The 14,623-nt window shown below is 43.8% G+C and overlaps 1 protein-coding gene across 4 annotated transcripts in view; it reads left to right on the top strand.

The window, feature by feature from the left end:
* The window catches only part of DENND5B (DENN domain containing 5B), a 535,468-nt gene that overhangs the window by 187,702 nt on the left and 333,143 nt on the right, over positions 1–14,623 (top strand). For all 4 annotated transcript variants that reach the window (XM_085652367.1, XM_085652366.1, XM_085652363.1 and 1 more), the window contains one exon: positions 7,544–8,210. In XM_085652367.1, the coding sequence (XP_085508493.1) occupies positions 7,544–8,210 (667 nt within the window). The remainder of the gene's footprint in view (positions 1–7,543; positions 8,211–14,623) is intronic.

Raw genomic sequence — 14,623 nt, 5'->3', positions numbered from 1 at the left:
CTTACTGCTTCATTGAGGCATGCTTCCAGGTAGATGCATGTAAAATCTACCAAATGGCCTACAAGAAAAGGTTTGGAAAATCATGCGTCTCCTAGCTTGTTTACTGCTGCTTTGCTGTTGTAGTCAGATCCTCCTCTAAAATAGGATCTTCGGTTTAGTTTTGTCTCACTCAGCTTTCAAAACTGATGCTGTTTGTCAAATCTGTTTTTCCAAATGAAAACTACATTCCTTGTAAATAATCAGCCAGGGAAGTCTGAGTTTCATGGTTTTTGCTACTTTGATTGTTGAACTGTTCTCATTGAGTTAAATTACTGTTCCGGAGGCATATTTTTTTTTCACCCTATAAGAGTAGGTACGGTTCAGTAATGTGTATTTTAGTCTTGATATATAGACTGTTTTCAGGCTATCCTAGGAGATGCTTTGTATCTTACTAGACTGCATGTCTTTCATAGATCAACTTCTCTATGATTCACATACCATAGAAATAGACTAGCCCTTGAAAAGATCAGTCTTGACCCTGTACTTCCCCTGTTTCTTGCCCTCACTTTGATTACAGTTAGCCACGTCTTATTGAAAGAGACAGGGAAACGTCTGGTAGTTGTTGAAGGGGTATCATAAATGCATAACTCAACTCTTGGCACCGTTTACAGCTGTAATTCTTCAACACAGATTGGAGATAATTCCAATTCCACCCCATCAGACCATATCAATCTTCTCATTTTCACCACTTTCACCCAATTTGCATATAATTAAGACTCCCTGTTTTCCGTTTCTACTGCTCTTTACAGATAAATACAGACAGAAAAACATTTATTTTCCTGTCTGTATTTATTTTTAAATGTGGATAAAAACGGAAATTGGTTTGTTTTTGAGTGATTCTGAATGCTGTCAATCATGACTGCCAGGCCAATAGCTGTACAGATTGACAGGCAAGGGGATTAAAAAAATATAGGGATTTTAGTAAAGAGCCATAACAGCAGTAGATATGCAGAACCTTGATACTAAAATTTACATATTTTCTTACAAGTGCATATTCTACCATCTGAGTGTGTATATCTCATTGAAACCGGTTGGGCGTTCAGGCACGGGTACTTAATAACTGGTTAAATAAATCCAGAAATAAACACATTTCAGCTTAATTTTTTCACAAAATCTAAAATATATATGGATAAATACAGGTAAAACTAGCGAAAAATAAATATGGATAAATACAGACGGAAATTATAAAAATATAAATACCATAAAACCAGGAATCCTACATATAATTAAAGAGTGGTGTTTCAATTCAAGGCCACGGCAATACATTTAGTCAATGGTGATCAGCTGTTTTGTATTCTTACTCCTATCTTATTGTTTCTCTCCACAGACTGTAGTTTTGTCACAGATTATCATTTTACCCATTTGGTGTTAAATCTACCAAGCATATGTCTACCTTCTCACATGCTGGCATCTCTGACCCCCACAGCCCTGTACCAAGTGTAGCTTGTCTCTGTCTCTCAGTGCCATCTTTCCCACTGCCTGTCACATTCTTGCTTGTTGCATTTCTTTATTTCTGCAGATTTATTGATTTATTTTTTAACTTCTATGGACCTTCATTTAATCACTACTGGAAGCTAGAGAGCCGTAACAAAGCAATGTATATGATTTGACCCTCAAAACAATACACACAAAATACACAAATATAAACAATACAGCAAAATAATGAAACATCTTAATCTAAAAATAGTGGTTGATGGTTGTAGTTTTTCAAAATATGTTCTTTCTAATAGATAAAATAATAGTTTGCACTCTAGTATATTACTTGATCTGTTTTGCATTTAATGAACGCTCTATTTTTTTGTTACCAGTGCATCAAATAAGGCCTCCAATCCTTACTAAATTATGTTTGCTGTACTTGTGCTGCTCCCACAAATCAAGCGAACTCCTTCATGTTTATAGAGCATTTTAAAATATTTTGTTTTACATTTTACTTCATCTGTCTACACTTTATTAATGTTTAGTTTTCTAACTAGAAGCATACCTTCCTGAGTAGGTGACACAGACCCTCGGTGATCTATGTTCCTCATGTTAAAAACTGCTGTTTGTATTCTTTGGATCTGTTTTACTCAGCAGGAGAGAGAATATGCTTTTCTTGACATCTGTTCTTCCATTTTAGAACTTGTTTATAGTGGTTACCCGGCGTGTTTAATATTGCTCAATCTTTAAGCAGCTTTTGACACCATGAGCCACACCATTTTGTAAAACTGGTAGAGACTGTAGCATGGATGTCTGAGGTAATTGTGAGATGGTTTGGCTCCTTATGTGATAGAGGGTCTAGAGGCAGTATTGGCAATGAAGGGTGTCTGGTTCCCCACTACCGGTCCTCTTATGTTAAATGTTTATGTGCAACCACTGCACCAACTGTTGAAAGATCATAAAGTTTTGATTTTCAGAGCTATGCAAATGTTCATGTGGTCATTAGTTTGAAAAATAATCCTTCTAAAGATAGTAATCACATTGGAAAAATGTTCTTCAAAATCCAGTCCTGGATGAATTACAACTGGCTTAGCCTAAATGAGACTAGGATGAATTTCAGTCAGTCAAAAAAAAACTTTATTTGGTTATTTATAACCATAAAGTGCAGTGCATAAAAAATATTTACTTAGTTCAACTGTTTAAAATTTTCATTTAAAGCTAAAAGCTATTTATCTTACCTAAAATGTCTTTCATTTACATTTACATGCTTAACATTAATAAAATCTCACATCCCCGGTTTTTAAAGTAATTCATACCTTACATTATAGTTCATAGAACTGACCATTTAGTTTACTGATTGCTGTTGTATGTCTGCTTTTTGCAGAAGGTCGCTTATTTGTAGAAAGAATTTTACCCCTCGAAATGTCAATTTATTAGATGCACCCCCCATCCAGCAGGTAACTGCTTGCCTGCAGGAGCAGATGTTCAATTCTAGGAATATTAGTTTGAGGAGTGTCTTTCTTCGATCCATGACTGCTGAACATGTGCACATCAGAAGGCTTATGGATTCTGTTCTATAACCGCATAATCGGCAGTTTGTGTTTTGATGCCTGCCTTTCCATTTCGTAAGTAGATCTTTTGAATCATGGGTTCCTAAACAATATCTTACTAAGCTCCTTTTAATGGTCGGGTTAAAATGCGCAGATAGACTTGTGGCCACAAGTGGGTAAAGGAGTTTATCACTGTCCACGCGTGTTGCCGTTTAGCCAGTATGTTTTTATCTTCCAAAAGCGACTTTTCCTTTGCTGTAGCATTACTTAGCCTTTTGAATGCTGATCTCTCCATCTTGGTATCCTATACTTCTTGGATGCCTTCTTCTTAATGCTTTTGCTCCATCTGAGCATTAATTTCTATCCAACATTAGTTATTCAATGTTCCGCCTTCTGAGGCTTGAAGTTTCCAGCATAATTTTACAAAGGTATTAATTCTTTGAAATTTCTGATTTTGTAGCCCGAATTCTAGACTGACCTTGGCTGGAAATGCTGCTTTTGGAAGGCTGAATACTGCTTTGTACACCTTGATTTGTAAGATGAATTTCTTGAGTGTTGGATACCTTCCTAAGGAACGGGAGAGAATTATACTGCTCAAAGTTAAAAATGTAGGAGTCACTCTAGATGCTTCTTAACAATGGGCCATCATATTTTTACAGTTATCACCTCTTCTCGTAATCACTTAAAAATCCCTAGGGGTAATTTTTTATTGGTGTAACAAGATATGGCTAAAATAGCTAGAGTCATTTGAAGAAATTGGATGATTATTTGGGGTGGGTGACTACCCACCTCAAAGAACAATGAACACCCTTGTCAGGGTGAACCCTCAAAGTTTTGAAATTAACCTGATCTCAACCCTGTGGCAGCTTTGGCGCAGAACAGAATGCCTTAACCTAGGACAATATATAAAGTACTTATGCAGTACCAGCGCAGTAATAAAGTCAGAATGCAAAATAATAAAAATTCCAAACCAAATTTTAAAAATTGAGTAAAAATAAACACGCAAAATAGCACCAAAGTGACAATCGTCCAATAAGGGGAACTAAAGAGATGCATTTAAAAGGTTTTAAGTATAAATGGCTCGACAAACTCACCCGTGCCAATGATAGTCAAACGTCTCAGTAGACTGGGACGTAGCCTCAATTTGAGGCTGACCGCAATGGAGCTCTGTTTGCATACACCAATAAGGTTCATCCTGGTCAAAGATTTTCCTCCTGACTTAGGCCTTTATGCCCCAATTCACCACCGGAATGCATCTCTTAAGTCCTCTGGGCCTCAGGAGGGGCACTTGGAGACTCAAAGGGTGTCAGGCAGAGGTGAACAGCAGGGTCCAGTCCAAGTTAGGTGCCACTGGTCAGCTGGGTACTTCCAGGAAAAGGTGTCTGGTAGCTTGTTGTCTCCCTGTAGCTTGAACAGGAGATCAGCCGTATTACTTTTTAGAGTCCACTTTGATCTGTGCACAAGAGGGATCTTCTCTCAAGTAAGACAGCAAGTCCAGTCGTATTCTGATCTTCCGCAGGTACAGAAAGTGTTCTGAAGTAGGTCCCTGGAGGTGTCCCATTTATGCCTGACACTAGCTAGTGGGTGGGGATGACTCCTGGGGACACCCTAAACAATAGGGTCAAAGATTCCAGGCCCAGCCCTACCCATATTGGGAATTTTCAAGATGGCAAATGTCTTCTGCCAACCTAAAGTTGTGCTCTATGGTGGTGAGTGGAGTTTACTATCGTAATCCTAGTGTCTGTCCACATTTAACAGTTTGCGGCAGCCACTGTACTACAATAAAGCCAGATGCAGACATATGGTAGGACAAAAGCAGAGCCCTTCAACAGCTGTAAAGTGGATCCACAAGAATAGTTTCTGCATCTTGTTCTCTCCCCTTTTAGTGTACCCCAAGTGTCCTATGTGAACCCAGCTGACTGTCAAGCAGGATTTGGCACTACTGTGTCCACAGCCCCACCCTGCATATTCTGTGGCGTTCAGAGGAGTCATCTCTGCCCATTCAGGTCAGCCAATTGTTTGCTGCTGAGAAGCATTTCATACCTACTCACATCTGTTCAAGGCTAATTACTGGCTGGTAGAACCTGGAGAGCCAATGCAAATTAGCCTCTAGGAACTTCAAGCATCTTTCTAAAAGTTACTTTTCCTAAATATATTTAATAAGCATCCAACTTCGCAGTTGCCTTGGATTTGTATTAAGTATTAAAAATTGTTGGTTAATTATTTTTCTAGCTGATCCAATTCTCGAGTACAGTATTAGTGTTTAAACTGTACTGTGGTTCTCTTCATAGAACAGCTTGGCCTACCACATTGAACATAGTTTTTGGGTGTTAGTCACTGTAAGGACATGATAGCATTAAAGTTCTACATGTCCTATTTTTAAATACCATGAACCCTTCCTTGTGGGTTACAAGGCCTAAATAAGTGCGATTAATATTTAAAAGGTATTTTTTTAACGGTCAAAAGGGTGTATTTTGACAGGTGAAATTGGAGTTTTTACTCTGTTACATTTAAGCTACAAATGTAGACCTGAATCCCCGGTTGCGTTGACACTGTAGTGGATGGTACAATATGTACTGCAGTCCATTAGTGTCATTTAACTTCCAGGTACATTCTGTATCGTATACTATGAACGTATAGGCATGCTAAATATGCAAATTAGGAGTATGCCATGTCGATTATGTTAAAATTGGGAAACAGGCTCTTTACTACTAATTAGCAGGTGTAAAAAGGGCTGAGTTCTAAGACCAGTTAAAATATAGGGTCCAGCAAAATGAGAAAAATCAGATGGCGATGCAGAAAAGGCGGATTCGTTACAGTCATAGTCTTGGCTACTGCAAGTGCTGCAGAACTCTGATGCAAGACCAGTATCCAATTCATTTAACAGAGCTCACTGTAACTTCATGGATAGCACTGGCTCCCAGTGAATTTAAGGGTTTAGTTTTACTCTTATGTTAACCAGAGAATATATTCTATAACGTTACTGTAGTATGTCAAACGTAGACTGAGGCTATACTGGCTGTCACTTATACGTTTCCACCAATTTATTTTTCACTCTGGGATGCATTATCAGAAGAAATGAGGTTAACAAGCAATTCTTACCATTCATAAAGGTTGCAGCGATTCTTTTTAGCACTATAGAAATAACGATGATTCATTGATAGTTCACAAATTTTGCAGAATAAATGCTCAGAAAAAAACGTCCCTAGTAGCAGATTTTCATGCACAGAAATACCATAATAATGGCACAGCTTCCATATTATCCAGTCCCATTTGCTGGAGTAAAGTCTTTGTTTGTCAATCAGAAATGTAAGTTTGCACACACTGGGTACGTTTTTGGGCAGTTAAGTGGTACTTAGAAGTACAAAAACCAGTGAAAATATTGTTGTTAAATGCTACGTAGAAGCACCAGCCACAAATTCTCATTTTAAAGAGTACATAGAATAATTGCATTTCAGCTGTACATTTAATTTGTTGGTGAGATGTTTTTGTCATCAATATCCTGCCTTCACACACAAAGCTTCTGACCTCTGTTAAGCCCGCAAATTCCCATTTGTAAGTGCAAATTAATATTATATACAAAATGATTGTAAATACCTTGCATTTTAATTCGTGGAGTAAAAGAGTCCAATCTAGTTAGTTCCACATTATGCCGTGCCTGGTTTTTGTTTGAAGTTTGTGTTGCTTATATTTGTTGGGTATTTTATTGAGGAAACCTGGTATCAGCCGACTACCTATTCTCATGTGACAATGCATTCACCTTACCTTGGTGGGTGACACTGGTAAATGCCGTCCTGTCACATTTGGGGCACTAAGGTGCTAGAGTATAACTGCACCTGTAGTTTTGAAATGGTTCAAACTGTTAGATATCAGATTAAGGTCCTAATCGTGAGTGAGGTGGAACGGAATTCCCTTCTGGAAGTCCGCTCAGCCTAAGTGCTCCGTACTCCGATTTATGGGTTGCAAGGGCACAGGACCAGGTTTCCCCAGGTGGATATTCCAGCAAGTAAAGTCATTGTGAGGAAAAGAGCGGTCCAATTTGTTTTCTCCCCATCTCAATTACCCTTTTTATTGACAGTCACCCCTTCCCTGCCAGCCCGATTCTCTTACCTTCGCCTTTTACTAAATCCCCAGTTTACATTTACCACCTATCACAGGGATTACTGTGAGGAACTCTGCCCTAGTAAAATCTGGTCTGAACAGCTATCCCCTATTGGGTAATTAACAAGTATTGCAGGAATACCATGAGGTAATTCTGGCCCATATTGATCAGTCTGTCCGCCCAGGACTCTTGGAATTCCACTTGGAATTCCACACTACTTTAATCAGTCCCTTAGTCTGAACACATGACAGCTAGGATTAGTCTTTTGTAACCCTTCAGATGCCTTCAAAGATGGACATAAAAAATACGAATTTCAAGCATCACTCTGAAAAGAAAAGAAATACAGCTAGCAATTATTATTATATAGCACTTTATAATGTGTGTCATTTCGGAATACTGAAAATGATAATTAATTGACTTGTTTTCATATTTGCAGTTATGCATGCCCAAAGGTCTAAGCTTCAGGACACAAGCTGATAACCGAGAACCTCAGTTCCATTCATTCATCATCACACGGGAAGATGGCTCTCGTACTTATGGATTTTGTCTCACATTTTATGAGGTGGTAACAAGTAAGCAAATCTGTACTGCTATGCAGACTCTTTACCAGATGCACAATGCAGAGCACTACAGCAGCGTATATGCCTCCTCGTCATGTAGCATGGATTCCCTCGCAAGTAGCACGGATGAAGGAGATGCAACGTCATTGGCCAAACTCCATCAGTACAATTCCTATGACATCAGCAAGGACACTTTGTATGTATCAAAGAGCATATGCCTCATTACCCCTCTGCCCTTCATGCAAGCCTGCAGGAAGTTTCTTTCCCAACTCCACAAAGCAGTTACATCTCAGCAGCCGCCACCATTACCCCTGGAGAGTTACATCCATAACGTTCTTTACGAAGTTCCTCTTCCACCCCCAGGAAGGTCGCTAAAACTTTATGGAGTTTATGAACCAATCATTTGCCAGAGGCCTGGCCTCAGTGAACTTCCGCTGTCAGACTACCCCCTTCGGGAAGCTTTTGAACTGTTGGGATTGGAAAATTTGGTACAGCTTTTCACTTGTGTTCTACTGGAGATGCAGATTCTTCTGTACTCCCAAGGTAAGAGATCTCAGTAAGTCTTGCAGAATACAAAGAGACCAATTGTTTGTGGATGTTTTGGAACAAGAAAAGCGCTAAGTGAAATCTTTGCAAATTGCCTTGATTCACATTTGTTAACCTGCTTGGTCGGTGCTTCAGTTTGAATTCAAGTCTTTGGCTGGTTCCAACTGAACACACCTGAAGTAGTGCCTGAAAATATGTTGTTTGCATTTTTGAAATTATTGTCCTTTATTTGTTTGGCGTTTAATACTTGGCATGATGTTGTCTGAATGTTTGTCAGATAAAGTGCATAAGTAGGATTCCGAAACTGGTACCTTAACTGTGCAATCAACTGTGTAGGTCCAGAACGATCAGCTTAGAGCGTCACTAATAGGAAAGGTTATATAAAAAAAAACCCATGAATGAATTGAAATGTTTGTTTAGTGTGTTTCTTTTTCCCCTGACATATGCTTTGTCGCTCCTTTACACTGACTCGATGTTACGGTTGTTGGGAGAAAATATCATCTTAAAGTCTCCAGACCCGACTTGGGGAAAAAAGGCCAGCAAATTAGTTGAAACTGATTGAATTGTTGCTTTGTACTTTTTATATAAACCACTAGTGGATTCCACAATGGGACTTTTTTTTTGGTCTAGACCAGGGTTCTCCAATATCAGTCCTGGCGGGCTGGATACATGCCATATTTTTAGGATAACTACATTGATCTAACTTTGGATAGGCTAAAAATCTGTCATGGAACCGACCCTCCAGGACTGATATTCGAGTTGGTGGTGTATCGAGCGGTGTCATTTAAAAAGGGTGTTTTAAAATTTTTTACGGGGAGTTTTTAAAAAACAAAACAAAATCACAATTTTCACATATAGTCAATGACAGCAAACTATACTCCAGTCTACCCCAAGAATTGAAAACATTTGCAAATTGAACACATTACAGCGGGTATCCTACTTGGTGATATAAACACGACAGTGACATAAACCCAGTACGGTTGTGGAGTTTTATAGCTGATATCCAACTGATAAGATGCTTTAGAAATCCATTTGTCCCATTTAATGTTGTGCAATGACATTGGGATTTATTTTGATCAATAGCTAGCACCTGCGTTCTGTGGATAGTGTTCAATTTGCATTGCCCAAGTGTTAGAAATTGGATTTTTTGTCGGCCAGGTTCAGGAGGACAGTGCAGGAGTTGTCGGGCCGTTAAAGTCACACGCGTTGCAGGTCGAACTCCTCTGTGTTGAAGTCAGGAGCGCAGGTTTCGGGTGCTTCGGTGCGAAGTGCAGCGGTGTGGCGTGCGGTGCCCTCAGGTCGCGGTGCCAGCAGCGGCTCGGTGGCGGCGGCAGATGGCGTCGTCGGTGAAACCAGGGTCGCGGTGCGAGGTGAAGTCGGTGCTCGTCGCGGTGCTGGCAGGTCACGGTGCAATCAGCGTTGTCGTCGTTGCTGAAGCGCTGTCGTCAGCTGACGGCGTTGGTAGGCCAAGGCTGCAGTGCAGGATAAGGGCAGTGCATCGTGTAACTTTATGAGCATTACCCTCGAACCACGGTGCAAGCAGCGGCGTAGATTTCGGCATGGAGCGGCGTTGTCGGGGATATCAAGGCGTCGTCGTGAAGCGAGGCGGTGCAAAGCCCACAGGTCGCGGTGCGAGCAGTGGCTTGGTGGTGGCGGCGCCCTCTGTGGTGTCTTCAGGACACGGAGTCAGCAGCGGCATCATAGATGGCGTTGGGTTGCTTTTTTCTCTGTTGCAGCACAAAACACACAGTCCCCAGTGCTGAGGGCAGAAGAGCTTGAAATCTTTGCTGTTCCTGAGACTTCTTGAACAGGGGGAAAGCTCTACCTCAAGCCCTTGGAGAAACTCACAAAGTAGATTTCAGAAAGTTCAGTCCAGTCCTTTCACTGCCCAAGACAGAAGCAGCCACTGCATGCCAACACAGCAAAGCACACAGCAAAGTGGTAGTTCCTCCTCACAGCTTCTCCAGCTCTTCTTCATGGCAGTCTGCTTGGTCCAAAAGAGTTCCAAAGTCCAGGGGTCTGGGCCCCAATATTTATATCCCAAAAGCCTTTGATCTCTTAGGCAGAGTGTCTGTGCCCAGCCAGAACCAGTTCTGCCTTCTCTGGTGTGACTTCCTGGCAGGAGGTGAAGACGGCATGGTCAGAGGCAGACCAGGCCCTTTGAGGTGCAAGGAAATCTTTCCCTTCCCCAATTGCAGCCCAGGCCTATTCAGCCCTTTCCTGACCCACCTAGACTATATGGAGCCACTCCTGCTCCCCAGCCTTCTGCATCCAAAACCCAGACAGGCAATCCATATTCCAGCAGAGGCACACGGGATGACTGAGCAAGAAAATACCTACTTTTTAAAAGTGTTTTTTTTCAAACACAGAACGTAAAAATCAGCTTCACTAAAATATGCAGCTTTAGATTCTGAGTTCAGGCATACTAAACTTTTTTTTCCTACCTAATTCCCCGAGCCACTTATGTTTATTAGATGTTATAAACAAACTCTCCTTTTTGTCCTATGGGCAACAGGTAGCTATACAATAGCGAAAAACGAAATTGGCCGTAATTCTCCATCAGGACATGCCTCACACACCAGGGCATGTCCTACCTTTCACAGACACTGCACCCGGCCCACAGGGGTACCTGGGGCCTACCTTAGGGGTGACTGACATGTAAGAAAATGGAAGGTGAGGGACTGGCAAGTGTGTGCACTGGCCAAGTCGACATGGCAGTTACAAACTGCATGCAGACTCCGCAATGGCGGGTCTGAGTTACCTTTTCAGGGCTACTCATGTGGGTAGCACAATCAGTGCTGCAGGTCCACTAGTAAAACACACAAGATGATGGATGGAATGTTGCACATTGGCAAAACATTCACCCCCAGTCACAGATCTGGGTTTAATCCATCGTTATTTTGCTCACCACGCCGCCCCAGTTCAGACATGGCCATATGCAAATCAGTCTTGACCCTGTGCCTCATGGGAACAGTCCAGCCCGAACTGCCAAGCCAATTCTTCCCTGGACCGGAATCAAGCATCCTAGGACCGGTTTCGGGGTTTCACCCCTCTTCAGCCAGGATAGTTTGACTCCAGTGGCGTAGAAACCCCGAAACCGGTCCTAGGATGCTTGTTTCCAGTTCAGGGAGGACCTGGCTTGGCAGTTCGGGCTGAACTGTTCCCATGAGGCACAGGGTCAAGGCTGATTTGCATATGGCTGGGTTCAAACTGGAACGACATGGTGAGCAAAAAAACGATGGATTTAGGCCCAGATCGCTGTACTGGGGTGAATGTACGACAATGTTCTGCATTCTGTCCATCAACTGTTGTTTTTGCGGGTCCACTAGTAGCATTTGATTCATAGTCCCCGGCACACTCAGTGCACTTTATTAGGGACTAACAAGTAAATCAAATATCCAATCATGGAAACGCCAATCCATAACACAATGTTCGAGGCATATGAGCTGCAGATTATACACTTTTGCATAGATCGCCATCTGGTGTTGGGCCCGGATGTTTGCAGTTTGTTTTTGTTCTTGGACAGTCTTTGGAAGTCACGAGTTCGGTGACTCCTCCTTCGGTCCGTACTGCGCATGGGCTTCGGCTCCATCCTCAGATTGTTTTTTTCCGCCATCGGGCTCGGATGTAATACTTCGTGCTCCGGCTTCGAACCTTTCCAGTTCGACCTTCGACGAAAAATCCTCGTCCATCGAGATTCTTTAGACGGAATCGACTTCTTCATCTCTCTCTTCGGCACTTCCTCGATTCTAGACATCGGCGGCGGCTTTCGGGCCTATCTCGACTCCGGTCTCGGCCGATGGAAAGGACTCCTTTCAAGAAGTGCCCGAAATGTGGGTCTAAATTTCCCCACACTGATCTCCATCAGGTGTGCAACCTCTGCCTCTCTCCCAAACACGAGGCCCGAGACTGCACCGCCTGCAAGTCTTTTCGATCGAAAAAGACTATTCGGGATCGACGAGCTCGACGCACCATGTCGCACTCATCGACCTCGGCTCCACCTGACATCTTCGGAGAAGACACTGGAGCTTCGGGACAGCAGCACATCGAGCAGGAGGAAGATATCGTCAGCGCTTCCGAGGCCGACGACTCCGACGTGGAGGAGATCACACCGGCGCAGAGGGTCGTGAGTACTCTACCCCCTCCCCCTCCCGCGCCCATACCGAAAGAGACTCCGGTTACCCCTTCGCCTCCGGGCCTAGGGAAAGCCAAGCATACTGCTTCCATCACCCCACCTTCGGGCCCGGTGAAAAAGCATCACAAGTCTCCTGGCGGCTCGGGCTCGAGCCAGCCTCCTAGCGGCGCCGACAAACATTCTTCGGCGCCGAAGAAAACACGTTCCGTTCCGAAGCCATCGGTGTCGAAACCTGGCCTCTCGGTGCCGACCAAACATAAATCCCTCGGCACCGATGCTTCCGTGCCGAAGCATGCCTCGGCGCCGACCAAAAAATCGGACATTCAGAGAAAGCATGGCGCGGATAAACCGACGAAGCCTTCGGTTCCGAAAACGTCGGCACCGATGGACGAATCGGTGCCGGAGGAGCTTTTCGCACCGGATCCTCTTCAAAAGACTTTAACAAAGGATCCAAGGACTGGACATTTAATGTTGTCTGTCAAGAAAAGACTTTTGGACAAACCAACTCCTCCTCCACCACCAAAACGGAAGGACTCTGCCACATCCCCGTTCAGAGCACCCTCCCCACCACCTCCACCTCCTCCTCCTCCTCCGCCCCCTCCATCTCCTCCCCCACCTTCTCCACCCTTGCCTCACCGGTCTCCAACCCCGTCTCCAGACCCTGATGACCATGGAGATCCATTCTATGATCCCACAGATGCCCCGCAGGACCCCACTCCTCCGGGAACACCTGACCCATGGGAGGATTATCACAATCCCGATGTCCCAGATGTGCCTCAGGATGATCTCTATCCATCCAGACCGTCTCCACCAGAGGACTCCATGGGGTTCCACCACCTCTTACAACGGGCGGCACATTACCATGGGGTGGAATTACATAGTGATCCAGTTGAGGAAGACTTCCTACTTGACACATTTGACATAGCAGACAAACCCCCCGCTATATTACCCATGCTTAAAGGGGTGACCAAGCATGCCACAGAGGTTTTCAAAGACCCCGTTAGAGCTAGGGTCTTAAACCCCAGAATAGAAAAAAAGTACAAGGCAGCCCCCACGGATCCTATCTATATTAAAGGACCTGCGCCCCTAGACTCATTTGTGGTCTCCACAGCTAGGAAGCGCTCCAACTCTGTCATCTGGTGAAGCCCCACCACCTGATAAGGAGTCCAAGCTTTTAGATGCGTCAGGCAAACACACTGCCTCCCAAGCTGCCAATATGTGGCGCATCGCCAACACACAGGCGCTGCTGGCAAGGTACGATAGAGCGCACTATGATGAGCTGGAGGCTCTCATGCAGCATCTCCCAGACAAATATAAGAATAAGGCTCATGAGCTCATACAAGAGGGGAAGATTATTACCAACACCTCTATCAAATGCGCACTTGACGCAGCAGACACGGCGTCCAGGGCTATAAACACCAGTGTCCTACTTCGCCGTCACGCCTGGCTCAGAATTTCAGGCTTTAAACCAGAGGTCCAAGCATCTATTTTAAACCACCCTTTTGACCAACAACACTTATTTGGCCCAAAAGTAGACGAAGCCCTGGAAAGAATGAAGAAGGATACGGATACGGCGAAGTCTATGGGAGCCCTGCATCACAAACCCCTAGACGCTCCTTTCGCCGTTCCTCCTTTTGAGGCTCTGGCAGAGGTTACTCTTCCGATAACGCCTCCACTTCCTACAAGTTCCCTCCTCAAAATACCTTCTCAAAGGGCTACCAAAGAGGTGGATATCGAGGAAACAATAATAAAGCCAGGGGCAAAACCAACACCGCCCGTTCTGCCACACCGCCCACACAATGACTTTCCCCCGCTCCCCCCAGACTATTCCACTCCGGTCGGGGGCAGACTACAGGACTTCCTTCACACCTGGGAAGCCATAACGTCAGACAAATGGGTAACCCAAATTATTCACGGTACTGTCTCGAACTAACTTCTACCCCCCCAAATATTCCACCCAGACACCGTGCGATGTCACATGAACATACCACACTTCTGAAACAAGAGGTACTCTCCCTCCTGCAAAAACACGCGATAGAGCAGGTACCCATCAATCAGCAAAATCTAGGGGTCTACTCTCTGTACTTTCTCATACCGAAGAAAGACGAGACCCTACGGCCCATTCTAGACCTCCGGCCGCTAAATGCATACATCCATTCAGACCATTTTCATATGGTAACTCTTCAGCAAGTTCTCCCACTCCTCCGTCAGGGCGACTTTCTCACTACACTGGATCTGAAAGACGCATACTTTCATATCCCAATACACCCGGCTC

The sequence above is a fragment of the Triturus cristatus genome, chromosome 4_1, assembly GCF_964204655.1.
Source record: "Triturus cristatus chromosome 4_1, aTriCri1.1, whole genome shotgun sequence".
NCBI lineage: Eukaryota > Metazoa > Chordata > Amphibia > Caudata > Salamandridae > Triturus > Triturus cristatus.
The sequence above is the reverse complement of the archived record's forward strand: the minus strand, read 5'-3'. Positions and strand labels throughout refer to the sequence as shown.